The 27,850-nt window shown below is 38.7% G+C and overlaps 1 protein-coding gene across 5 annotated transcripts; it reads right to left on the reverse strand.

Moving 5' to 3' along the window:
• Positions 1-3,631: 3,631 nt before the first annotated feature.
• On the reverse strand, positions 3,632-26,069 carry TLR10 (toll like receptor 10). Of its 5 annotated transcripts, XM_037829578.1 has the most exons (3): positions 26,011-26,069; positions 5,715-6,621; positions 4,526-4,639 (listed from the first exon to the last, which is right to left on the reverse strand). In XM_037829578.1, exons 2-3 carry the CDS (start codon positions 6,559-6,561, stop codon positions 4,617-4,619), a joined length of 870 nt encoding a protein of 289 aa, XP_037685506.1. In that variant the 5' UTR covers positions 6,562-6,621; positions 26,011-26,069; the 3' UTR covers positions 4,526-4,616. The 5 variants fall into 5 exon arrangements, with proteins under 5 accessions (XP_037685502.1, XP_037685505.1, XP_037685504.1 ...); XM_037829574.1 differs by having other exon boundaries at positions 3,632-6,621; XM_037829577.1 differs by lacking the exon at positions 26,011-26,069 and adding an exon at positions 25,807-25,829 and having other exon boundaries at positions 3,632-6,621.
• Positions 26,070-27,850: the final 1,781 nt, after the last annotated feature.

Genomic DNA, 27,850 nt, shown 5'->3' on the forward strand with positions numbered 1-27,850 from the left:
AGATTTCGCTGATCTCAGCAGTTCCACGTTTTCATGAGTGTTGTATGAAGTATGCCCAAAGACAGATTGCTCTGTGGTGTCCAGTCCACGCAGTTCCTGGCTTTTTACCTACTTTCCTGGAGGAGTAACTAAAACATACAGCTCACCAGTCTGCCATCTTGCCCCGCCTCCAGTACAGCTCTCTTTTGCACATTTATTGTGAAATATAGACCATTCTCAGCAAGTGGACTGTGGACATCCCAGAAAATGTTGTGATTTCTTCACAGAAATGCCCAGTGACTGTGAAGGTCCCTAAGGAATTCACAGAGAGATGTCAACCACACTGATACAGAGCTCCATCTTCTTGGAAAAAAATGGAAGAAACTCCACGTTGACAGACGACAGGGATATAAAAAGAAACTTGCTACAGTTCACAAGATCTGGAGACATTTTCAAAACATAACCAGAGCAGTGATAATGGGCTTCTATTAGAGCATGAGGTCTATGGATACTCACTTCCCCATCAATATCATGATTCAGGAGAATGAGTCACTTATTGAAATCTGAAATTTCTTGGGTTAAAATATATCATTAGATTTGCATGTAGCTAGGTGTTATTTGTATCTCAAGCCCACAAAGCAAATAACATTCTGCTCGTGTAAAATTTATTTTCTTTGATTATAAGCCATAACAGTCAAAAGCAAGGATATTAGGAAAATTGGGGACAACATTTATGTTTCTGAGAAAGGAGCAGTACAATAATCTGATAGGTACGATGTAGGGGTTGTCTAAGTGCTCAAATAAAATGTTGCTGAAATAAAACAAAATAAATCTATTAAACATCTGTATTACTAAACTGAGGATTCCACCATAGAATAGCTCAATTCTGATGACTTTAGGGCTAATGTTATCTTTCTTACATGTTCTCAATTAATTAATCTTTAAAGGGAAAAGTCTCACACATTGATTTAAGATTCCTAAAACCTTCCTGCAGCATCTGTCTCACTTCCTCCAGAGACCATGAATCATAACAGTGTAACATCGGCAGCCAGGGTGCTGAGAACCTGGGAGGGGACAGGCATTCACCCCACTCTCTGCCTTCCCCCCGCTGTGGTTTCCTTGGGTTTCTCCTGCTGCCAAATAGGCCATGGACCAGCAGGGAGTGGGGAGGAAAATACTCAACTTGAAAGCTGCTGAACTCCAGCTCCTCAGAGTAGATGGACCACTGGCAGCACAATCTGGCTTCTAGATCAGGATCCAACACTCTCAGGACAGCCATTTTGAGTACAATAAAAAAAAAAAAAAAAAAAAAAAGACCACTAGCAGGAGGAATTCAAATATAACGAAATAAGAAGTTATATTTAAAGTTGATGCAGAATCCAGTTTTACCCTGCTTAGGAGATTGGCTTTATTAGGTTGAACCAAATGAAATGAATGTCTTTGTCAATCAAAAGTCATTAAATATTGGCACTTTCACATGATTCAAGCTATACTCGGGAATTTTTCCATTCTGGATTCTCGGATTTCTCACCTGAGTTTAACCTCTTCCTGGTTCTGTTCCCTACCCCTGCACTGGCTTCTCAGAATTTGCCATCAAATTCCACCGTCTATCCTTGAACCAGTTGAGTCTTCACTGAGTTCTTCTAGCTAACCCTAGCTTCCTTCTGTAAACATTCATTGAGCATCTTTTCTGAACTAGGGACTGAGAAAACTGCTTCTGATCCAAGGGCAGATGCAAGTTATGTTCCAGCACTTCAGGAGCACATGGTCTAGTGAGAAAGGGAAGCTTTTTATAAGATACATAATCATTTTGGTGATATAAAAATGCCCAAAGGCTTACAGAGAATCTAGGAGCATCATGCTTGGGGGAAGAAGTAGGAAATTTGTCAAAGAAGAGTTGACCTTTGGATTGCGCCTTGAAGGGTTTCAAAGATTTCCTGAGTGATCCATGGCAGGAAAGGTGTAATAGGCAGGCACAATGCCATATGGAAAGGTCTGGGGCATGGAAGAAAACTGGATGTTCTGGGAAAGGGCCAATAACTTGATAGTGTTAAAAGGGACATTCTGAACACAGCCTGACACTTTTCCCTGTGACTCACTAATAAACCCTATGCTTAGGAACAGATGTGCTGCCTTGGCTTCTAGAAAGGGATGGGAATGTGGGGTGACTCCCTTCTTGGGGCAACTTGACATGAAACACATCCCGCAGCAGATCGTGTTCTGACAACACATTCCTTTCCCTTTTGTCCCATGCCTATATAAACGTTCCTCCAAACTGCTAAGCCAAGTGTGCACATCGCATAACACCTGGCCAACACTACTGCTACATCTGCTCCTGGAAAGGAGGGAATGGGGTCCTTCACCAAGGCACAAGTTCAAGAGGGGTGCATGTAGGCCATCTCCCTGCATCAGCTGCGGAGTGATACCTGCTGCCATGCGGAACCGACACCCACTACTGAAGCAGACCTTGCTTTGTCTTTTCCCAATGTGAGTAAATGGTGTTCCATCCAGTGCCTGTGTGGGATGTGCTTTGGTTGGCAACCTGCGGAGTGGGTTGGGACCTACGACTGCTGTTCCTGGTGACAGCCATTGTTAGGCTTTTGCTATGCTCCACGTGGTGAGACACCTCCCCTGGATGTGGTAATAGGTGTCTGTTTCCCAGACAGATAAGATGCCAGGAGGAAAGAGGAGGGCTGCCAGATCTTAAAGGAGTATGACATTTTCTTCCTTTATCATATGGGTGATAAAGGAATTTATTTAATCAGCTCTTAGTTTGTGGGCATCTCGGCTCTTTTCAATTATTCATGATTATAAACAAATCCACTGAAATTTTTCTAACTGGGGAAGTGACATGATGTTTTTGTTTTTGTTTTGTTTTGCTTTATTATTATTAACTTTATATATCAAAAAAAAATTTCCAGACAAAATAAAGGAATAGGAAAAACAAATATCTTGAAATAACTTCATTGCTTCCAATATCCTCCTACCATACCACAAGAAAATTAACAAACCTAGTCATTCCTGAGCATGCCTATATCAAGATTACCCTCAATATCTTATCTGTTCTTATTAGATTATTGTTCCCCCTTCACTAACTGCTATCTATCTCTAGGTCCTCTATATTCTACAATAAGAGTTCACATTAGTGGTAACATACAATGTCTCTACTGATGCTTGTTTTGAAATACAATTTTGAAAAATCTGGTAGAGGCTGTCTTCTTTCCATGAACTGTGAGATGAGAAGGAAAAGAATCAAGCAAAATTGAGTAAGAGGTACAGTCTTTAAAATTAATTTTATTGTTTTTCTACTCACCAAAGAACCACAGATTCATTCTAAACAATTCAAACATTATAGAAATATATGATATACAAAGGAATGACCCCTGTAAACCAACCCCCAAACCGAAACCAATGTTACTACACCAGCGTACTGGTGTAGATTCCTTCAGACTTTTATCTCAATGCATAAACTACATGTTAATATAACTTTCTCCATTCTAGTAAATATAGATCTGCCTCCTTTTTTAAATTTTTTAATGTAATTTTATTGAGATATATTCACATACCATACAATCCATCCAAAGTGTACAATCAATGGTTCACAGTATCATCACATATTTGTGTATTCATCACCATGATCATTTTTAGAACATTTGCATTACTCAAGAAAAAGAAATAAAGAGAAAAAAGAAGATCCCAAACATCCCATACCTCTTACCCCTCCCTCTTATTGATCACTAGTATTGTAGTATACCCAATTTTAAGACTTACAATAGAGGTCGATTAACCAAGACAACATAGTTGCCTCAATCCTTTTAATGGCTGCATAATTTTCTATTGTATTATCGTACTATAATTTATTTAATCAGCTCTTAGTTTGTGGGCATCTGGGCTCTTTTCAATTATTCATGATTATAAAGAATGCTGAGATAAACATCTTTTTACATAAACCTTTGCAAACTTGTGTGGATGTTTCTATAGGATACATTCTTAGAAATCCTTCAAAGAAGTGATATGAAAGTTTCTAACATGAAAATTTCTAAAACAAAAATTTTTCATTTTACTAGATATTGCCAATTACCACCATAAAGTTTGTATCAATTTATATCCTGACTATTAGGGGGATGTCCTTAGGGTCATGGGGGTTTATAGGTGGTCTGCTCTTATCAGAGACACCGCAGAACCTTGGCACTCTTCATTCAGCTCTCTGAATGTCTGTAATTCCCACATCTCTCTGGTTGCTGATAAATTAACATCAACAGCAGCCTGAAGGTTTGCCCAAAAAAGCCTACATTTACGCCTGTCCTTGGGCCATTCCAAGTATGTTTTCTTTTCTATGAGAGCCCTCAGCTTATGATACTTGGTAGGAACACAGTACAGTGGAATGGGATCCAGCAAGATGAAAATCAGATCATCGGAACTTTCATGGAGGAGATCGCAGTGGGCAAAGCAGAGCTCATAATGGCACCACTCGCTCTGGACAAAGCTAGGAGACAAAACAAAGATGGACTTGTAGCTTTTCTCAATGCAGCTTATGATATTTTCAGTAATGCTCTTGCCAGGGTCAAAGTTTCTCTCATGAAGGCAAATCAGTACAGAACCATCTTCTTTCTCTAGGTTGGGAATCAATTCATTCTTCACCCAGAGAGAATTGTGCTCACTGTAAGAAATAAATGCATTGAATTGGACATTTCTCTTCAGTTGTTCTTGGGTTGTCTTCCTAACCTCATACCATGTCTTTGTCCACTGACATAGCATCCTGAGATACCAGAGAAGATCAAAGTAGAGGCAGCAGAAAGCCACTGACATCCCCAGAGCAAGCATGATGACCAAAATGGTGACAATCAACAGAGCTGTGCTGCAGGATAATTCAGGCAGGAGAACATTCTTTAACAGAGTTCCCCTTAGATTCAAAGGGTACTCACAGATGTATGAATCTGCCCATCCAACCATTATGCCCTCTGGATTTTTTTCAAGCTGAATGAAATCTCTTAATTCACAAGTGCACCGGAATGGATTTCCTCCTGCATTTAGAGTTCTAACTTCCTGGCAGCTCTGAAAAAAATCTAGAGATGGGCTGAGAATTAAGTTCATTTCAATGTTCAGAATTGAGAGCTTTTGGAAACGACTGCACCCAGGGAGATCGGTTAGAAAGTTAAACGCAATGTTTAGTTCTCTTAAATACTTCAGATGAGCAATATTTTTAGGGACAGTTTGAATTTTGTTATTACTTAGGTCAAGTATTTGAATACTTCTGGGCAAGCAACTGAAAACAGAAGCAGCAAATTTATTGGATGACAGGTTCATTGTGACCAAAGTTTCTGGCCAAGAACAATTTTCATCAATTTCATATTGTAACAGATTTTGGCTTAGATCTAAGTGCCTCAAAGGTGTGTTGTTAGCAAAGGAACTCACTAAGGAAAGTGTCTCCAGTTTATTCCCCTTCAAAATGAGAGTTTTCAAATTAGGCAACTGGATAGAATTTCTAAACAGGTCATCTGTTAAGATATTATTTGCAAAATTTAAATATAGGAATCTTGTAGGATAATTAGGAAAAAGCATGTGTGGCATTTGTGCATCTGATATTGTCAGGTTTTCTATATCCATTTTAGTAAAAAGCAGATAGACTCTGTCTTGTGGGATATAAAAAATTCTGAAATGTACATCCTCCAATTTTATTGTTCTCATTACAGTATTTGAGTAGTTAAATGAATTGTGGTTTAGATAAACCTTACCTCCAAAAATCACATTTTGGATCTGGAAGTATTCCACTGATGTATGCCAAACAAATTGGAAGATGAGGAAAAGGTCATCCCAGAGTAAATCAACTTTATTTAGTAACAAAGTAGATGTCTTGGCATTCTCTAAAGCAAGACTTTTTTGAGTTTCATAACTTATAAATTGGCTTTTGCCATCTATATTTGTCATTTCTAATATTTTTGAAGTCTTGATTCCATCAACCAAAAGAACCCAGAAGTTTGTGTTTGTTGGTACAAAAATATGAAGTTTTGTTGTGTTTAAGATGGGCAGGCTGCCTTCTTCATAATGAGAAAGAGTTCTCAAGCCTAAGATGACAGTATTTAGATGCAAATGAGCAATTTTTTGGAAGCCTGATTTTTGTATTTTTGCCCCACTCAAGCCTAGGATTTCCAGCTGTGACATGTTACCAATCTCCTCACAGACAGGCACAGTGTCAAAGTCATTGAAAGAAAGGTCTAAATGTCTGAGACTTGCCAGTGAATAGCAAGTTACAACTTTCAGCCTGTTGTAAGACAAATCTAAATATCTTAACTCTTTGTTGAATTCAAAGACCTTGATAGCCACCTGTTGGATTCTGTTATGGCACAGAATCAAAACTTTCAGTTTGGAGACAGAACTAAAATCTGAACTCTGGAGTTGAAAAAGGAGATTGTAGGATAAATCCAGTGTGGTTGTGGCTGGGATCAAATCTGCAGGAACTTTTCTTAGCAGCTTGCTGGAGTAGTTGGTAGTCAATTCTCTTTCTTCTGGCAGCTTTGGACCCCAGCCCTGCACTGACATAACAATACTACAAAATATGCAAATGTTTCTGATCAGCATCATTGTATTTCCAAGGATCTGATCATTGGTTCCGTCATGAATGGTGAAGGTGAGCTCAAAACTCTAGAAAGATAGCATAAAAAGTTAAGTATTTATTTGGTTTGTTAAATCCTGCAGGAGATATATATATATATTTTAATGCCAACATCTGACTATTTTCATCAAGCGTTTGGAATAGGGTCCCAACCTGTAGATTCAGAGCCTTGCTCTATCCAAGCCAATTACTCTGCTACATCTCCGTTTTTGCGGTAAGTCAGGATTACCAGAGGGGAGAAGTATAATAACTGGCCAAAGTACCTCTTCCCCAGATCAGCTTAGGAACTCCATTGGAAAGTCATACTCAACACCCTCCTCTCATCCATTCTTTATTAACATAACTGTTTGTTTTTATTAGAGAAGTTGTAGGTTTACAGAAAAATCATGCAGAAAATGAAGAGTTCCCATATACCCTCCTCCTGTTAACATCGTGCACTGGTATGGCAACTTTGTTATAATTGATGACACAATATTATTATAATTGAAATATTAACTATAGTCCATAGTTTACATTAGAGTTCACTGTGTTGCACAGTCCTATGTTTTTTAAAATTTTTATTCTAGTAGAGTAAGTTAATGCGTAATGCTTAACTGGTACAGAATTTCTATTTGAGATGATGGAAAAGTTTTGGTAACTGATGGTGGCGATCATAGCACAACATTGCGAGTGTGACTAATAACACTGGCATAGATATCTGAATGTGGTTGAAAGGGGAAGTTTCATGTCCATTTTTGATAGTTTCAAGACTTGAAGAAAACTGAAAGTAATTTTTTGTCACTGAAAACTCTGGGCCCCTGAATTAATGTATGGGATTGGTTCCTTAAACTTTTGTATTTGTGGACAGAAGGGGTCTTTTGAGCATGTATCTGGCTCTCAACACAACTTACCCATATGTATGGAAGCTCCAAAACAAAGGAACAAAGAGAATGACTCCACACATCTTCAGGTTGGTGGTGAAAGCAATCTGGATCACTGCCAATACCAATAATAATAACATCTGCCATTTCCTAGGGGTTCTCTATGCATCAAGATTTATACTAAAAACTTCATATACAGTATCTCATTTTTAAAATTTTTTTTAACTTTATCAAAAAATTAAAACAAACAAAAAAAAAACATTTCAAATAAAGCAAAGGATTAAGAAAAATAACCTAAAATAACTACTTTACTTTCAACATGTTCCTAACATACCCAAGAAAATTTGCAAACAATAATCATTCCTGAGTATTCCCACAACATTGAGATTACCCTCAATAGCTTATCTGTTCTTATTAGATTATCGTTCCTCTTTCACTAGTTGCTATCTATCTCTAGGTCCCCTACATTCTACAATATAAAATACTTAGTTTACATTTTTCACAGAGTTCACATTAGTGGTAAAATACAATATCTCTCTTTTTTGTGCCTGGCTTATTTTACTCAGCATTATGTCTTCAAGGTTCATGCATGTTGTCACATGTTTCACGACCTCGTTCCTTCTTACTGCCAAGTAGTATTTCATCGTGTGTATATACCACATTTTGTTTATCCACTCATCTGTTAAAGGACATTTGGATTGTTTCCATTTCTTGGCAATTGTGAATAATGTTGCTATGAACATTGGTTGTTCTAGTTTGCTAATGCTGCCAGAATGCAAAATACCAGAGATGGATTGGCTTTTATAAAAGGGGGTTTATTTGGTTACACAGTTACAGTCTTAAGGCCATAAAGTGTCCAAGGTAACACATCAGCAATCGGGTACCTTCACTGGAGGATGGCAAATGGTATCCACAAAACCTCTGTTAGCTGGGAAGGCATGTGGCTGGCATCTGCTCTAAAGTTCTGGTTTCAAAATGGCTTTCTCCCAGGACGTTCCTCTCTAGGCTGCAGTTCCTCCAAAATGTCACTTTTAGTTGCACTTGGGGTATATGTCCTCTCTTAGCTTGTCTGGAGCAAGAGTCTACTTCCAATGGTTGTCTTCAAACTGTCTCTCATCTGCAGCTCCTGTGCTTTCTTCAAAGTGTCCCTCTTAGCTGTAGCTCCTCTTCAAAATGTCACTCTCAGCTGCACTGAGTTCCTTCTGTTTGTCAGCTCATTTGTATGGCTCCAGTGATTTAATTTAGACCCACCCTGAACGGGTGGGGTAACACCTCCATGGAAATTATCCAATCAGAGTCATCACCCACAGTTGGGTGGGGCGCATCTCCATGGAAATACTCAAAGAATTACAATCTAATCAACACTGATAAGTCTGCCCACACAAGATTACATCAAAGATAATGGCATTTTGGGGGACATAATACATTCAAACTGGCACATCAGTGTACAAATATCTGTTCGTGTCACTGCTTTCAGATCTTCTGGGCATATACCTAGAAGTGAAATTGCTGGATCGAATGGTAACTCTATACCTAGTTTTCTAAGGAACTGCCACACTGTCTTCCAGAGTAGCTGAACCATTATACAGTCCCACCAACAATGAAAAAGAGTTCCAATTTCTCCACATCCTCTCCAGCATTTGTAGTTTCCTGTTTGTTTAATGGCAGCCATTCTAATTGGTGTGAGATGATATCTCATTGTGGTCTTAATTTGAATCTCCCTAATAGCTAGTGAACATGAACAGTTTTCCATGTATTTTTTAGCCATTTGCATTCCCTCTTCAGAGAACTGTCTTTTCATATCTTTTACCCATTTTATAATTGGGTTGTTTGTACTATTATCCTTCAGTTGTAGGATTTCTTTACATATGCAGGATATAAGTCTTTTGTCAGATACATGGTTTCCAAATATTTTTTCCCATTGTGTTGCCTGCCTCTTCACCTTTTTGACAAATTCCTTTATGGTACAAAAGCTTTTAATTTTGAGGCGTTCCCATTTTTCTATTTTTTCTTTTGTTGCTTGTGCTTTGGGTGTAAGGTCTAAGAAGTGACCTCCTAATACAAGGTCTTGAAGATGATTCCCTACATTATCTTCTAGGAGTTTCATGGTGCTGTCTGTTATATTGAGGTCTTTAATCCACTTTGAGTTAATTTTTGTGTAGGGTGTGAGGTAGGGGTCCTCTTTTATTCTTTTGGATATGGATATCCAGCTCTCCCAGCCCTATTTTTTGAAGAAACTGTTACGTCCCAGTTCAGTGGTTTGGGGGGCCTTATCAAAGATCAGTTGACCATAGATCTTGGGGTCTATTTCCGAATTCTCAATTTGATTCCATTGAGCAATATGTCTATCTTTGTGCCAGTACCATGCTGTTTTGACTACTCTGGCTTTATAGTAAGTTTCAAAGTCAGGAAGTGTAAGTCCCCCCACTTCGTTTTTCTTTTTCAGAATGTTTTTAGCAATTTGAAACATCTTTCCCTTCCAAATAAATTTGATAACTAATGTTTCCAAGTCTGCAAAGTAGGTTGTTGGAATTTTTATTGGAATTGCTTTAAATCTGTAGATGAGTTTGGCTAAAATTGACATCTTAACAACATTTAGCCTTCCTATCCATGAACATGGATTATTTTTCCATCTGTTTAGGTCCCCTTCTATTTCTTTTAGTAAAGTTATGTAATTTTATATGTATATGTCTTTTAATCCTTGGTTAAGTTTATTCTTAGGTACTTGATATTTGTAGTTGTTATTGAGAATGGAATATTTTTCTTTAGTGTCTCTTCAGTTAGGTCATTTCTAGTGTCTAGGAACATCATTGACTTATGTGCATTCAGTTTGTATCCTGCTACTTTGCTAAATTTGTTTATAGCTCAAGTAGCTGTGTCATCAATTTCTCAGGGTTTTCCAGATCATATCATCTGCAAAAAATGACAGTTTTACATCTTTCTTTCCAACTTGAATGCCTTTATTTCTTTGTCTTGCCGGATTGCTCTGGTTAGTCCTTCTAGCACAATGTTGAATAACAGTGGTAACAGAGGGCATCCTTGTCTCATTCCTGATCTTAGGGGAAAGCTGTCAGTCTCTCGCCATTGAGTACTATGCTTGGCTGTGGGTTTTTCATTATGCCCTTTATCATACTGAGGAAGTTTCCATCAATTCCTACCTTTTGAAGTGTTTTTATCAAAAAAGGATGCTGGATTTTGTCAAATGTTTTTTCAGCATCTGTTGAGATGATCATTTGGTTTTTCCCTTTTGATTTGTTAATGTGTTGTATTACATTGATTGATTTTCTTATGTTGAAACGTCCTTGCATGCCTGGAATAAACCCCACTTGGTCATGGTATACGACTTTTTTAATGTGTCCTTGGATTCAATTTGCAAGCATTCTGTTGAGAGAATTTTTGCTTCTATATTCATGAGGGAGATTGGCCTGTATTTTTCTTTTCTTGTAGCATCTTTACCTGTTTTGGTATTAGAGTGATGTTAGCTTCATAAAATGAGTTAGATAGTGTTCCATTTTCTTCAATTTTTTGGAAGAGTTTAAGTAAGATTGTTGTCAGTTCTTTTTGGAAAGTTTGGTAGCATTCCCCTGGGAAGCCGTCTGGCCCTGAGCATTTATTTGTGGGTAGCTTTTTGATGACTAAGTGGATCTCTTTGCTTGTGACTGGTTTATTGAGGTCTTCTATTTCTTCTCTGGACAGTCTAGGTTGTTCATGTGTTTCCAAGAAATTGTCCATTTCCTCTACATTATCTATTTTGTTGGCATTACAGTTGTTTTAGTATCCTCTTATGATTTTTTAAAAATTTCTTCAGGATCTGCAGTAATGCCCGTCTCTCATTTATTATTTTGTTTATTTGGGTCTTCTCCCTTTTTGATTCTGTCAGTCTAGCTAAGGGCTTGTCAATCTTGCTGATCTCAAAAAACAAGCATTTGGTTTTATTTATTCTATTTTCTTTTGTTCTCCATGTCATTTATTTCTGCTTTAATCCTTGTTATTTCTTTTCTTCTACTTGGTTTAGGATTAGTTTGCTGTTCATTTTCTAGCTTCTTTAGTTGTTCCTTTAGTTCTTTGGTTTTAGCACTTTCTTCCTTTTTAATGTATGCATTTAGAGCTATAAATTTCCTCCTCAATACACCTTTGCTGCATCCCATATGTTTTGATATGTTGCACTCTCATTTTCATTCATCTCTAGATATTTAGCAATTTCTCTTGCTATTTCTTCTTTAACCCATTGATGGTTTAGGAGTGTGTTGTTTAACATCCAGATATTTGTGAATGTTCTAAATCTTTGATGGTTATTGACTTCTAGTTGTATTCCATTGTGATCAGAGAATGTGCTTTTAATAATTTCAAACTTTTTAAATTTATTGAGGCTTGTTTTATGGCCCAGCATATGATCTATTCTGGAGAAAGTTCCATGGGAACTGAGAAGATGTATATCCTGGTGATTTGGGAGTATTGCTCTCTATATATCTGTTAAGTCAGATTTATTTATCACATTGTTTAGTTTTTCAATTTCCTTATTGGTCCTCTGTCTGGTCAATCTGTCTATAGGAGAGAGTTATATATTGAAGTCTCCCACAATTATTGTAGAAACTTCTATTGCTTCCTTCAGTTTTGCCAATGTTTGTTTCTTGTACTTTGGGGCACCTTGATTGGGTGCATAGACATTTATGATCATTATTTCTTCTTGTTGAATTTTGCCTTTTATGACATCCTTGCATTTAAAGTCTATTTTATCTGAGATTAACATTGCTTCTCCTGCTTTCTTTTGGCTATAGCTTGTATAGAATATTTTTTCCATCCCTTCACCTTACATTTCTTTGTGTCTCTGGGTCTAAGATGAGTCTCTTGTAAGCAACATATTGATGGCTCATATTTTTTAATCTATTCTGCCATTTTCTATCTTTTAATTGGGGAGTTTAATTCATTCACATTCAGTATTATTACCATGAAGGCAGTTCTTGAATCAGCCATCATATTCTTTGGTTTTTATTTGTTAGATATATTTTTTCCTGTATCTCTATTTCCTTTAATGTATCCTTACTAAAACTCTTTAGTTCTGTGACCTTCTCCAGACCTCTCTCTCCTTTCATTTTTTTCTCAGCCAGTAGGGCTTCCTTTATTATTTCTTGTAGGGCAGGTTTCTTGTTAGCAAATTCTCTCAGCATTTGTTTGTGAAGATTTTAATCTCTCCCTCAAATCTGAAGGAGAGCTTTGCTGGATAAAGAATTCTTGGTTGGAAATTTTTCTCTTTCAGAATTTTGAATATGTCATACCACTGCCTTCTTGTCTCCATGGTGGCCACTGAGCAGTCACTACTTACTCTTATGCTGTTTCCCTTGTATGTGGTGCACTGCTTCTCTCTTGATGTTTTCAGAACTTGTTCCTTTTCTTCAGCACTTGACAATCTGATCAGAATATGTCTCAGAGTGGGTTTATTTGGATTTATTCTGTTTGGAGTTCGTTGGGCATCTATGATTTGTGTATTTATGTTGTTTAGAAGGGTTGGGAAGTTCTCCCCAAGAATGTCTTTGAATACTCTTCCTAGTTCTTTACCCTTCTCTTCCCCTTCTGGAATACCAATGATTCTTATATTTGTGTGCTTCATGTTGTCCATCATATCCCTGAGATCCATTTCAAATTTTTTTGTTTTTTTCACCATTCATTCTTTTGTACTTTCACTTTCCAACTTACTTTCCTCCAGTTCACTTAAACTTTCCTCAGCTTCCTCTAATCTAGTCCTATGTGAGTCTAGAATCTTTTTAATTTGATCAACAGTTTCTTTTATTCCATAAGATCCTCTATTTTTTAACTTCTGCTTGCAAATTCTTCTTTATGCTCTTCTAGGGTCTTCTTGATGTTCTTTATATCCTAAGCCATGGTATTGCTGTTTGTGATTACTTCTTTGATAAATTTCTCCAAGTTATGCATCTCCTCTGATTTTTAAATTTGGGTGTTTTGGTTACCCATATCTTCTGGTTTCTTGATATGCTTTAAAAATTTCTGTTGTTTTGGTCTCTTGGCATTTGCTTATCTTGATAGGGTTCTTTTAGGATATGCAGGTTTATTTAAACAATTACCTATAATTTGACAGAGCTACAGCTTGATGCAGTGCACTTTCCCTGACTTACCAGCAGATGACACTCCTGAGCCAACTCTTATACTCAATCCAGTTCTCCCCAATTTCATTTACGCAGTGAGTGGGGTTCCAAACCATGTGGATGTCCAGTCAGTGCACCAATTTTCCATGTGCATTGGGAACCATCAGCCCTGTAGGTATGGGTTGTGCCCTTCACAGTTTGGAAGGGAAGAGGGCTTTAAGACCCAGTACTCCCATCTGTTCCCAGGGTTGCAGCTAGAATACCTTTGTACTGTGGCAGGTGTGCATCCCTTCAGCTCAGACTCCCCTCAGTCCCTCTCTGCCGTGGGCCACAAGTCCCTGTGCTTGGGGTAGGGCTCCTGTCACTTCCATGTGGCTCCCCTGCATCTAGATTGTGCATCCTGTGGGCTTCTGCAGAGGAAGAATTGTGCTGTCACAAGCCAGCTGAATCCCAAGTTCCCTTGATGAAGCTCTTGGCCACAGCACTGTGAAAGAGCATCTCCCAGCCTGCTGCAAAGATGGCTGCACAGGGCATGGAAATTACCCACTTCCATGATCATCCACTTACTGCAACAACTCATCCCTGACTCAGTAGCCTTCAGCTGCGGGTGTGCAAAGGGCTATCACCCACGCCAGTTACTGAGGTGGGTGCCCAGGGCGTGAAAGGCACTCCCCACCATAATCAACCATGGCTCCCTCTGCCATCTCCTTGGCTGCTCCCCAGATTCCACTCCAACCAACCTCCAAACACAGTGCAAGTCTGGCTGCCATTTTCCCAGCGGCTCTCCAAATCAAAGACTTACGTGATTCCGAACACAGGTTCTTGGGTTCTCCAAGTGCTCAATCACTAGGGATATATAAGTCCCTGTCCAGCCAGTGCAACTCTGGAACTGGTATTCTCTGGCACTTTCTGTATTTTATCTAGTGTTTTTCATGGAGGAGAATTTTTCTCTGTCTCTCCTAATCCGCCATCTTGGATCTCTCCCAGAGTTTAAATTTTGAGTTTATCTAAATAAATGGTCTACTGGGAGATGGCTGAAAACTGTGGCACCTGGGGAAGTCCTCTGCTGCAGAGAGTGGGGGACACAGCCCCACATTGAGTCAGACCTTGCCCAGCAAAATGAGGGTGCAGGAAACCAACAGCTTCAGCCCCACCCAGTCAGGGGCACCAGGAGGCAAATCATCCCCTCTCAACCAAACTCAGCTGGGCTCTAAGAAGTCACAGTATCTCATTTAACTGTCACAAAACTCTACAAGTAAAGTACTGTTACCTCCATTTTACAGATGAGGAAACTTGTGGATGCAGAAACCTGAGAACTTTAAGAAAAGTGTCAGACTTCAAGTTCTTTGATTAGACACAGACCAGAAGTGGCTGGAGAACTAAGATGTTTACAATATTCATTATTCAAGATATTTATTGAGTATCTACTCTTACAGGAGCTTTTCTAGGCCCTGGGGAACAAATCAGAATTTCTATTCCTACACAGCTTATCTTCTAGTGAAGGTGGTAAGAAAAGAAAGATTATAAACAAAATAATAAGTTTTTAATAGGTTAGGCAGTGACAAGGGTTAGAAAAAAATAACTAAGATAAGGGAGATAGAGAGTAACTGGGGAGAGATGTTTTATATAAGGTGGTCAACATAAGGGGAACTTCATGCATCGGCATGAAAGAAATAAGGGAGGAAGCCACTTGTTTTCTGGGGAAAGACTATTCTGGAGAAAGAGAACAGCAAATACAACTTCAAATTTTATCCTGAAGTGAGAGTGCACTTGGAAAATTTGAGGAATGGCTGGCATCAAGTTGGGGGGTGGATAGGAGAAGAGTAAGAATTGGGGTTTTCTTTGATTAAAATGAGAAGCCAATGGAGGATGTAGAAAAGAGACAGGTTCTGATGTAGTTTTCGAAGATTCTTCTGTTAGTTGGGTGGAAATGAATGGAAAGGCCCAAGTCTGGCAGGGAAGACTGCTTGGGAGACTATAGAGTAACTCACGCAAGAAAGAAGGTAGTGGGGGAGGTGATGAGAAATGGTTAGATTCTAATATCAAATTAGTAAAAGCTTCAACTCTAGGTCCTCTCCCACATGAAGGGAAGGAAATAAATTGGCACCAAGGGAAGGAAATAAATTAGCAGTGGTGAGAGTTCTCCTGCTCATACTTGCATGACTCTAGTACATATTGACCAGCAAACTCCCTCAGACTGGTCACTACAGGAAACAAACAAAAAGGGGAAAAAAGCATACTCAATGGCAAAACCATTGTGCCAGTTTGGATATATTATGTCTCCCAAAAAGCCATATACTTTAATGCAATCCTGTGGGGACAGAGCTATTAATCTTTTTGATTAGAGTGTGACCTCTTGGTTGAATGTTTCCATGAAGACTTGACCTCACCCATTCAGGGTAGGTCTTGATTAGTTTACTGGAGTCCTTTAAAGGAAGCTCACAGAGAGCAGAGGGAGGAAAATGTCCCGGGATATGCTAAGCCAGGACATACAGATGTTAGACGCTTAGAAGCCAACAGTTGTTTGCCGACACTTTGAGATGTTAGCCCAGAGTTTGCTCCCGGGAAGCTAAGAGAGGACAAAACACACCAAGAGATGCTTGCTGACGCTTAGAAATGCTTGGAGATGTGGATAGAAGGATGCTTGGAGTTGCTAAGCTAAGAGAAACCCAGAGACATTTTGGAAAAAGACATTTTGAAACACAACCTGGGAGCAAAGGACCAGCAGACACCAGCCATGTGCCTTCCCAGCTGACAGAGATGTTCTGGACACCATGAGCCTTTCTTCAGTCAAAGTATCCTCTTGTTGATGCCTTAGTTTGGACACTTTTATGGCCTTAGGACTGTAAATTTGTAACCAAATAAGCCCCTTTTATGAAAGCCAATCCATTTCTGATATTTTGCATAATGGCAGCATTAGCAAACAGGAACAAGTATGGTATAGGGAGACTTCTTTTTACTTTTCATGTTGTCCAGTTGTTCTGAAATGCCATGTGTATGTGTGTGGCACCTGCATGGACCTGGGGGAGGAGGGGGCAAAACAGGCAGAATTAAAAGAACATCTGGAATACTACCTCATGCTCTTCTGGACTTTTCTTTTTCTAGAAGCTGCCCAAGTTTGACTTTTCCTTAAAATGAAGAAAGTCTTGAAAATACATGGGGTTTCCTTTGATTAAAGTATCTCCCCAAATAACTTAAAAATGAAAATACTTTATAAAATGGTTTCATAGAAAATTGGAAAGGGGCCAAAGTTGCACAGAAATGCTCAACCATCTAATGTCATGACCTTGATTTTCATATTACTTATCCATTGCACCCTCAGTGGAAGGAGAGCGTGAAAGGCACTAGGAAGTGATGAGACTGTGGAGATAGAAACCTAGAACTGGCCTGATTGCATGGAGACATCCCATCCACTTTTATTTCCTCTAATCCATTCAAGGTAGTCCTTTCTTGATCATCTCCTTTTTATGTAACATTTAATATAGCATCCAATGAATGAACATAAAAGGAAAGCTTCCATGAAGCCAGTTTATGTTCATGGGAATTTCCCAGATTTCAGCAATCCAGAAAAATTAATCCTTAACAGTACCATAATTGCAATTCCTTAATCCACATCTAAGATGACCTGCATAAATTGTTCTATTTGTTGAATCTATACATTTATATCTATTGGGTGAGTGTGATATCTCTGCTCTATATAGACTCTATCATACAAATGAGACAGTGGCCACTTGACATAATTTTGGATAACAACAACTAGCATTCATTGACCTAAGTACTTAACATAGATTAATCCTCATAAGAACATCCTTACAAGGGAGGTGCTATCACTATTCACCTTCTGTGCATGCAGAAATTGACAGAGGGAATTTCTGTAACTAACGTCATCACAAAGTCAACACATGGTGGGAATGAAGTTGTGTCAACCCAGAGCTTGAGCTCTTAGCCATTCTGCTATCTTGTCTCTCCAGGTGAGTCAAGGCAAACCTGTTTTCACAGTATGTTAGAATAGATAAATCACAATGAAACTGTATCTCAATTATGTTGCTCTTTAATTTAAAAATTCCTAATATACAGTCCAAGTTGCTCAGTGAGTAACTCTGCAGATGCCACCAAATGTAGGTTTTATATCAATTAGTTACAAGGACTGACATGGATTGAGACATTTTATTGGGCATTTTCAGGGCTATCGTGTTCAAAAATACAATTGTATTTGGGCAGTTTGGGATGATAATACCAGAAACAATATGTGGCCTAGAAAAATCACCATACAGAGGCTATTTGCTCTGGGTTTCCTCCTTCCAGGCAAATCAATCAAATGCAAAAATTTAAAGATTTAGAATTTCTTCCTTTACCTAGTTTATGGTGTATTCCTTTACAATCTAATAATAGCTAAAATTTATTTAGTATTGACTGCTCCAGGCTCCAGAATTTATCTCATTTGAACTTTGCAACACTATTATTATCCATTAGAGAACTCAATGGCATAAGTAGAACTTGAAACTAGAGAGTATGACTCCAGAGTCCAGGCTTTCAATCAGAATAATATACTGCCTTATAAGTCTAAAGGATTTATTTTTCTCTTAACTTTTGGTCATATAACTGTAGTAAATCTGTGAACACTAGTGTGATGAGGAAGATTTAGTATATGATCCTCATAATTTAGGTTGATGAATATCTGGAAATTTTGTAGGCAACATTGAAAATCAATGTGTACATTACAACTAGCTTTGAGGCAACCTAGATTAACTCACCTGTTCAGCATTAACTCTATCTGCTCGAATAGAAAATGATTCATTTCGTTGTTCAGTTTGCCACTGTTTATACATCCCAAATGGTGTGAGCCCTCATAAGCCTGACTTTTTCTTCATCCCACTGTACTTTAACAAATGTACTGGCATCATTCCTTCTCCAGTACAAGATGTTCCAGGTTCTCCTTGCTTTTGCAGTCCCAACACTTAGTACTGACTCCCCCAGAGAGCCTGGCCCCTTTTCCAGGAGGATAGGTGATCCTAGCATCTGAATGTTGGCTGCTAGGAGACCTATCTTCCTGCTCCACTAATATTCCCACAAACTTTAGGTATTTTTAATTTAACAATTGAAGTCTCCTACTTTATTCAAATATGTGGTAATAATTTTAAGCTTTGATGGATTTAGGATGCTAATATCATTAATCAGTTTTAGCCAAGTTCATTAGTTAGAAATGCTTTTGGTTGCAAGTAACAGCAAATTCACCTTACAGTGGTTTAAACACAGAGGTTTATTTTTCTCACTTGACATGAAGTTTGAAAGTATGCTGCTGGTGGCATTGATGGTTTGATGGCTTGATGATGATGGTGGGAACTTGATTAAGCCCTGGTCTTTCTCTCAGGCCTCTGACTCACAGTCACAAAGGGGCTGCTGCAGCTCCTGACATCACATGTTCATTCAAAGTAGGAAGATGGAGCAAGGACATGCTAAAGTAGGGGAAAACAAAACTTCCCCAGAAACACTCACCCTACTCCACCCAGAACACCACTACATCTCTCTCACTGGCTAAAATTTTCTAGCTGCAAGTTGACTGGGAATAATTAGTTTATTTTTAGAAATGTGTTACAAATATTTATTTTTTTTTAATTCCTAATAAAGTTTTTATAGCCTTTACAGAAGAGGTAGGCAAAAGAGATGGGGATTTGGAATAGGGTTTGAGTGAGAACACCTATGATGCTAGTATATCTGGGTTCAGATTCTTTCTTTGGTAAGTTATATCAAACTTGAGGTACATATAAGTTGTATTGTATTCTGCTATCCAATTAAGGAATGTTCATGGGGCTTAAACTTAAAATGTTGTATGTAAAAATATTGTATGTTAAAACTTACATACAAAAATTCAACAATAACTTCATTGCACAAAATAGGCAACATTGAATAACTCATTTCACAAAAGTTATGTTTTTGTGAATAACTACTAATGATTACTTTGGAAGGAGAATGATTATATATATACTCTTTGCTAAATCATAGGATCTTATTTGGCAAGAAAGGTTATTCCCTAAGACTACACAAGAATTCAGGAAACGTGGATAGTGTTCAGAAAATGGAAAGGAGAAATGGAGAAATTGAGGAGAAAGGCCTCTCTCCTTACTGCTTCATGGACACCTCTGAGAGTCCTTAGGCAGACCATGTGGTCCTTAAAAGAAGGCAGCTTTATCCCCATGTGCCAAGCAAGAAACCCTTGCTATTGCTGAAACCCTAGAGCCAGGGATCTCTTGGGTGTTCCCTGGGAGCCAGATATGGGTCTCTACCATTTGAAGAATCCCCTGATCCTCCCTTGTTCCCTCACTGCTCTGTCTCTAGAGTCTACAGTATACTATCCATCCAACTCCCAAATTGGGACCACCCATCATAATCCTTCAAGGAGTTTAGGCTTCTACAGTGCACATGAAGAAAACACAATGAGACTAGTTTATCTCCTTGAAATACAAAGGAATATTTGGCTGGAGGGAAAAATATATCAAGAAAACACACTGATTAATATTTTAATGAATTCAGTGCAGCAGTTTAATCTACTGAACCCAGCTAATCTATCTGAGGATCAGCATATCCAGTAACTTCCAACAGCCCACATTGAAAAGGTTAGTATGGCTTTTATTCTGCAAGACGGGGTTCTAACTATTAATTACAAAACTTATCTCACTTGTCTGTTCTCATACAAATATACCACTTTTTTCCTGCGCTTCTCCTCCTACTCCTAGGTCTTCCTGGAAAGAGCAAGAATGAGCAACATGGAAGAAAATTAGTTAACACGACAAACCACAAGTCAAATAGCTGGCTTATAAACTTCCCAACCACAGAAGATCAGCAATGGTTTACTTATCCTCTGTTGACAAGGTGGCAGCTAGGGTCTAGACACAAACATCTGCCCAGAAGAGAGACTTCTGTGCTACACTGTGATTTTCCACAGGGATTTAGCTTATTTTTAGATTTGTTGAGAATTGATGTCATTCTGTGATTTTTCAAGCTAGTTCCACCATCTCAATGCTTCTCTTGGTTGGTTATTTTTGGAATTCAACTGTGTGTTTTCATAATCACCAATATCTAATACCTGTAGCACTTTGTGCCTTTGCTAAATGCATGAAATCCATTTGTTATCTAAGTCTTCTCTTTGCTCATTCAAGATTTTGTTTATTTAGAAAGGTTTCAAGTGCATATGACCTAAATTTTAAATATAAACCACCAAACAGGTGTCATTGTGAGTGATGTACAGCGAATTTAGATGCCAAAATAGTTAAGGGTTTCCAGGAAGAGAAGATTAAGCAACTTGGTGAGGGTGTGTGTAAGCAGGGATGGCTATTTCCCATAAGAATTCAATCTCTTAGAAATAGTTTTCTTTAAATAGTGATATACTTTTGGATGGAGTTTCCCAATGTATAAGTTGTAGTTTACCTATTCATCTTGGGACATTGCTAAAAATGCAGACTCCAAAGGCTCCAGCTGAGCTCTGTTTAAATCACAATCCCGGTGGGGGTGGAGTGATGGGTGTTGCAGAATTTGGATTTTTAAATAAGCTCTCCAAATGATTCTGAGATCAGTTGGTTAGGAAACTGTATTCTAGCAATTCAAATCCTGGTTTGAATTTTAAAGAGAACTAGAATGTAACTTAGGTCATTTAACTAGCTTCAGGGAAGTTGGTAATCAGAGCTGATGGGGTCCCCAGTGGGTAGTACAACCCCTGACCACAAAGCAACTTTTGGAAAATCCAGTTTTGCTTGGTGCTTGCCAACGTTTACTTCTTGATCCTGGCAGGAGACATTTCTAGGTTATTGTACCATCTACTGTGACTAGGAGTATTGTCATCAGTTTTCACCAGTGAGTAGAAGAGAAATGAGGAAAGAGAAAATTAGAAAGAGAGTATTTATTTTTCCACTTGCTTTTTCCAGCAAATAGAGGCAGCTGCAAACTTAGAATTTTATTTGGCTCAAGTTAGGTCAATTCTTATCTCTGACAATAACACCTTGAATTTATACAGCACTTTCAAGTCTCAGACAGGGAATCACAGAGATTACAGTTTCATTTTCTTCTTTGAGTCTCATATAAGCCTCATGTCATAGACAAGCAGACATTATCACCCCATTGTAAAAGTAGAGAGGAACCTGGGACTTCATGTATTTAAATAACTGCAAATAAACTTCACCTGGCTAAACTCAGGTCTTAATTCTAGCTATCTTCCTCTATGAAGCCTTCCAAAATTGCTCCAAACCTGGGTGGAGCACTCTTCCATATACCTGCAAAACACCCTGTGTGTAGCCCTTTGAGGCAAATATTACAAACAATATTGTGTTTTGGTGTAAATACTTGTTTACTTGCTGTCTCTTTGTGAGAATGCACTTTCTGTGAGGAGGGGATTCAGATCATGTTACACATCTGCTTAAAACTCTTCAAGGCTCCCTCCATGTGGCAGAGGTTAATTATCGCCCCTTCCATAGATAGTCTTCCCTTCCTCCTTAGCAATATTAGTTTAGTCGGGCACATGCCGAACAGCTAAAGACTACAACCCCGGCAGTTAGGTGTGGTCACATGCTCATATTCTGGCCAATGGATAGTGAACAGAAGTGAAAGCTGCAACTCCCAGGTGAAGCTTTTAAAGGGGAAGGACTATGCCTCCCCCACCCCCACCCCCTCCTCTCCTCTGTACCCTGGACTGCAATGCAGACATGGGAGGAAGCCATTTTCAGCCACGCAGACAGGGCAGCACCTGGAGATGGCAGATCCACAAGATGGTAGGAGCCTGGATTCCTGACACTGTCCAACTGCCATTCCACCAAGACTGATACATGACAGAGAAATAAACCACTATCTTGTTTAAGCCTTTGGGGTTAACACTATCTTGTTTAAGCCTAGGGCATAGCAGCTAGCCTGTGCCCTAACTAATGCACTACCACACTGAGAATAAAATCCAAACTCCTTACACTGGTGTACAACACCCTCCACGAGCTACAATCACCTTTTCCTAGAACACCAGTTCATACGACTCTTCCCCTTCCTGCCACACTCTCGTGAAACCACCCCTCTTTCTCTTCCTTGGACAGGCCCAGCTTGCTCCAACCTTAGGGCCTTTGCACTAATTTTTCCCTCTGCTTCATGCTCTTTCCCCTCAATCCTCCCTTGGCTAGGTCCTTCTTGTCACTTAGATCTTGAGTTAAAGTTCATCTCTTCTAAGAGACCCACTTTGCCCACTGTTCTGGTTTGCTAGAGCAGCCACTATGCAAAATACCAGAAATGGTTGGCTTTTGTGGAGGGGATTTATTAGGTTACAAATCTGCAGTTCTAAGGCCATAAGTGTCCAAACTAAGGCATCAATAAGAGGATACCTTCACTGAAGAACGGCCGATGGCGTCCAGAACATCTCTGTCAGCTGGGAAGGCAACATGGCTGGTGTCTGCTGGTCCTTTGCTCCCTGGTTCTGGCTTTAAAATGGCTTTCTCCAAAATGTCTCTGTGCTTCTGTCTCTCTTAGCTTCTCTCTCTCAGCCTCTGTGCAAGCTTCCTTGTTCTCCCAGAGCGTTTCTCTCTAAGCGTCTCAGGGTCCTCACTTAGCTTCTCCGGGGCAAACTCTGGGTTTCATCTCTTAGCTTAGCATCCCCAAATGCCCTCCTCTCTGCATCTCCCAGCATCTCCAAGCATAGTCTGTGTGGGCTCTCTGCTCTTTTAAAGAACCCCAGTGATCTAATTATGACCCACCCTGAATGGGGGGGCGTCACACCTTCATGGAAATGATCTAATCAAAAGGTCTCATCTACAGTTGGGTGGGTCACATCTCCATGGAAACAACCTAATCAAACATCCCACCCTAATCAAGACTAGAAAGTCTGTCCCCAAAAGATTGCATTAAAGAACATGGCTTTTGTGGGGGACATAGTAGATTCAAACCAGCACAACCACCTAACCTAAAGTGGCCAAGTTACTATTGGTTCACATCATCTTATTTTTTTCTTCTATGGAGTAGAGTATTTACCAATATCTGAAACTTTTGTTCATGTGCTTGTTTATTAACTGTCTCCCTTACCCCTGGCCCCCACAAGAGCAGGGACCTGTCTATCTTGTTCACTGCTGTACCCCCATCCCATAGAACATGTTGTGCCTGGCACATGGCACAAGCTCATTAAATACTTGTTGAAAGTACATATGCAAAAATGAATGAATGAATGATTTCAACTTTTTAATCTCTTAATGCAAGGTAGTACATAATGTACTCGAAAAATATGTGCTGAATGAATACATTTGTATTGTGAATTCCTGATACACTGGAATGCATGGCAGTTAGAGAATGAGTTTGGGGTTAGGGAATGGATAGAGCTGTGTTCAAGTTCAATCTTAACCACTCACCCGCTGTGTAATTTGAATCGTTTACTTAACCTCTTAAAGGCTTAGAATTATCATCTGCAAAATGGGGTTGATGCTGAGGAGTAAATCAGATAATATATAAAGACACATAGTACAATACCTAGCATATAACACTTAATAAATGGTAGCAGTTATCAGGGCCAAGAATAGGGTGAGGCAAGAAAAACACTTGCCTCAGGCACAAAATTTAAGGGGGCACCAAAAAAAAAAAAACTCAGTAGTCAAAAATCTATTTTTTTAAAATGCAAAAAGTCCATGAGAAACAAAATATCAAAATTTTAAATAAAGACAGAATGAATATTACTGATTTTTCTTTTGCCAGAAGCTCCAATAAGACTTGTCAGTTTTGTTATGCCAGTTATAACTGGCAGTTATACTCATTAAGCTGTTGAAAGTGCTTTCAAATTGACCATCTCACAGAGTACTTCAATTTGTGGCAACTTATTTTAAGCTTCTAGGTCTGAGAACTATGGCCTAGACAAATGCAGGAGAATCTAGTCCTCTTGCTTTAGCCCATATCTGGGTTGAGATGTCACAGTGTCCACCTCTTACCTGACCCCACATACTCCCTGCCCAATAACACAACCTCATCTGGAAAACTTGTTGACTGCCTAAAAGGAAGGTAGAGAAGCTAACATTTTTTAACTTCTCTTAATGTAATAAAATAAAAGGTACCTATCTCGCAGGCAGTGCATTATGGCATTTTATTGAAACATTTTAAAAAGTAGGACATAAACCTTTGATTAAAGATGCATGCAATAAATATTAAATAATATTGTCATTTTACTACTACCACCATGCTGAAAACAGATGAAAAACAGAAAATAACTTTCCCTAATAGCTAATGATTTAAAGGTCAAGTCAAAATACACCATGGGTGGCCTGCCAAAGAATACTTGATCAGCTAATTTCTCTTTCCCCAGTGATGCAAAGAAACAGAGAGGGGTTAAAAGCCTACTGAATGATGAATGATCTTTGCAACATAATAGTTAGAATGACTAACATTTTTCGAGTGTGTCCTATGTGCCAGGCAGGGAACAAAGTGCTTTCCATACATTATCTTCTTCAATCCTCTCAATGACCCTATGAAATGGTAGCTATTATTCTCTCTGTTTTAACAGGTGGAGCAGCTAAAGCTCAGAGGTTAAATAACCTACCCATTGTGAGACAGTGAGAAAGTGGTAGAGCCGAGATTTGAACCCAGCCCTGTCTGGTCCCTTCGGATTGGTAGTCAAAACCAAACTGAGGGCATCTCACACCTTGAAATGAAGTGGCTTAGGACTGACCGCTGAGGGCAAGTCCATCCACCTGGCTAGCTGCCAAGGTGGCCTGTTCCTCCCCGCCCCCACCCCTGTGCCTGTCTCTGGAGCAGTATGCAGCTGCTATATGATACTCTGCTAGGTGCTCAGAGTTCAAGAAACTTTGCCCTTGGAAAAATACATTCTTAAGAGAGTTAAAAATTCAATAGATTTGAAATAAAACTCGTGGAGTGCACCTAATTAATAACTCCATCTACACAGTCTGTGGGAAACCTCTTGTAAGTATTAAATGCCTAGATGATTGTAATCATCCTCCTTCTAAGGCAGACACACGCCATCTTTGGCCACTTTGAGTTCTCAGGGAAACCGAGCAAGAGCAACGCTGAACTAGATCCATCACAGACATCCTCACTTTTAAACTGGTTAAAGGATCAACAAATATGCTTTAAATAGCCAAAGATACTGGCTCTATAGATCAGATGTTAACATGCATTGCAAGAAAATAAAAAACTGCAGAAAACTTGCCACAATGTCTGGGACCTCCACTCTGGATAGAAGTCTTACCTAGGATTAATCAGCAACCAACAAAAGGAAATCCAAGCCCTCACATACCTGCAAGACAATTCTTCAGAACAGTAGTCCCAAGATCACTCAACATTCATCTTTAGGCTATTGTAAGCAAAACAATAAATACTAAAAATCATAATGTCTGTTTTCCTGCCATCTACCTTAGTGCAAACTATCTCCTTTTTAGAAAAGACCCAAGTGACTCGTTTCTTTTTCACGAGTGTTACAACAAACAAAGCTAACAGTTACCTCTGGGCTTGCACCGTCTCAGTCGGAGCTGCAGGTGTGGGTGATTCAACGACAGGACCAGAACTGGTTGCGGAAGCAGGTCCAGTCAGGCTTTATTGGGAAGCTTTAACCACCTTTGCCCTCTACTGCATGCTGGTGGCATTACATGTTGCATAAGTTCATTACAAACTCTTAGAGCACGTCAATGCTACCTTACTTCCAGCCTCAGATCAGTTATCCTGACCATCAAATTGGATGAGATGGCCAAGAGGTGATGAGAAGGAATAGGGATGGGGACTCTAAACTTTCAGTAATCTGATTGGAAAAGGTTGAAGTGAAGTGGTAAAACAAGCATGGTACTTTTTATGAAGATTGTAGAGTACAGATCAGTTTTTCTTTTTTTTTTTAATTCATTGTTATTGAGATATATTCACATACCATGCAGTCATACAAAGCATACATTCAGTTGTTCACAGTACCATTATATAGCTGTGCATTCATCACCAAAATTAATTTAGATCAATTTTTATAAAGCAACACTTTTTGACATGTTTTTATTTATACTTGACATACGATTCAGGTGATACAAATGGAGATCACTAGTGAAGATGGAATTTCCTAATGGATTTGTCTGCTGGAGGGTTGGGCATTTAAAAAAGGAATGATTGTAATAAGTTTATGTAACTAGGAAATTGGGGAGTAGGATGGGTTCTTAAAACAAGAATTTCCTTTTGTAAGTGTGTATATATATATATATATATATATATATATATATATATGGTGTAATGTAATGCATGTCTAGAATTCCACTTTTTAAATTCATAAAGCATATTATACATAAACCAAAAAATATATTTTTTAAATGTAATGCATGTATTTCTATATATATTGTAGGGGAAAATTCAGACAATAAATAATTGTATAAAGCAAAACAGCAACAAAAACTGAAAAAAAAAAGTGTGCTCTACTGCCCATCTAAACTCATGTAAACATGTCTACCTAAATGTATACATGAAAACAGGTGCTGGATGCACACCCATCAGGAATGTTGGAGAGGATATTCCTCATTCATTGGATGAACTAATGTCTAAAATCTCTTTAACCTCAGAAATTCTCAAACTACTATGATCAGCACACTCACAGGCTATATCTGTCTTTTAAGGAACAGCAATCATTTGGGGTTTTTGGTGTCCAAAGGCACATTCTTCCTAGTCTAAGAGCCCAACATGTTTAAACACATTACACTGACAGTGAATGAAGTTTTCTTTACCCATTTTTAAATTTATTTGCAAGAAGTTGAACCAAGTTAGGGATGAGTATTCTGTGTCATCATCACCATTATCATAGCTTGTATTTATTTCCTAAGTTTGGAAGTATCACACCTCAAACTACATAGGACAATTACACTATTCCTATTTGACAGATGAGAAAACAAGAAACTTGCCCAAAGTCGCCATCCATTTAGAGATGGAGCCAAGATTTTAAACCGTGTCTGTCTGGCTCCAAAGCCTACAAATTTTTTCACTACTCCAGGTGCCCGAGAGTTTATTTATGTACCCCTCCCTCTGCTGGAACCTTATTCCCAACTGTAAACAAGAATAGAATAAGCTGAGAAATTTAGGATCTACTACATTTATTCTCTTCCAATCTTTCCCCTTTTTCTTTCCTGTTTTCTCTCATTACTCTGCTTCAGAGATAACTGCCATGATCCCTCTCTTTGTCTCCTGCAGAATTTTCTAGCTTCTAGTATTGTATTCAGAAGTGCACTGCTATTTTGATTTCTGATATTTTGTATGCGACCCAGATTTTTTTTTCTCTTTCTCTCTCAGAAGTTTTTCATTGTCCTTGGTGTTCTAAAATT

Source organism: Choloepus didactylus, chromosome 3 (assembly GCF_015220235.1).
Source record: "Choloepus didactylus isolate mChoDid1 chromosome 3, mChoDid1.pri, whole genome shotgun sequence".
In the NCBI taxonomy this organism is placed as follows: domain Eukaryota; kingdom Metazoa; phylum Chordata; class Mammalia; order Pilosa; family Megalonychidae; genus Choloepus; species Choloepus didactylus.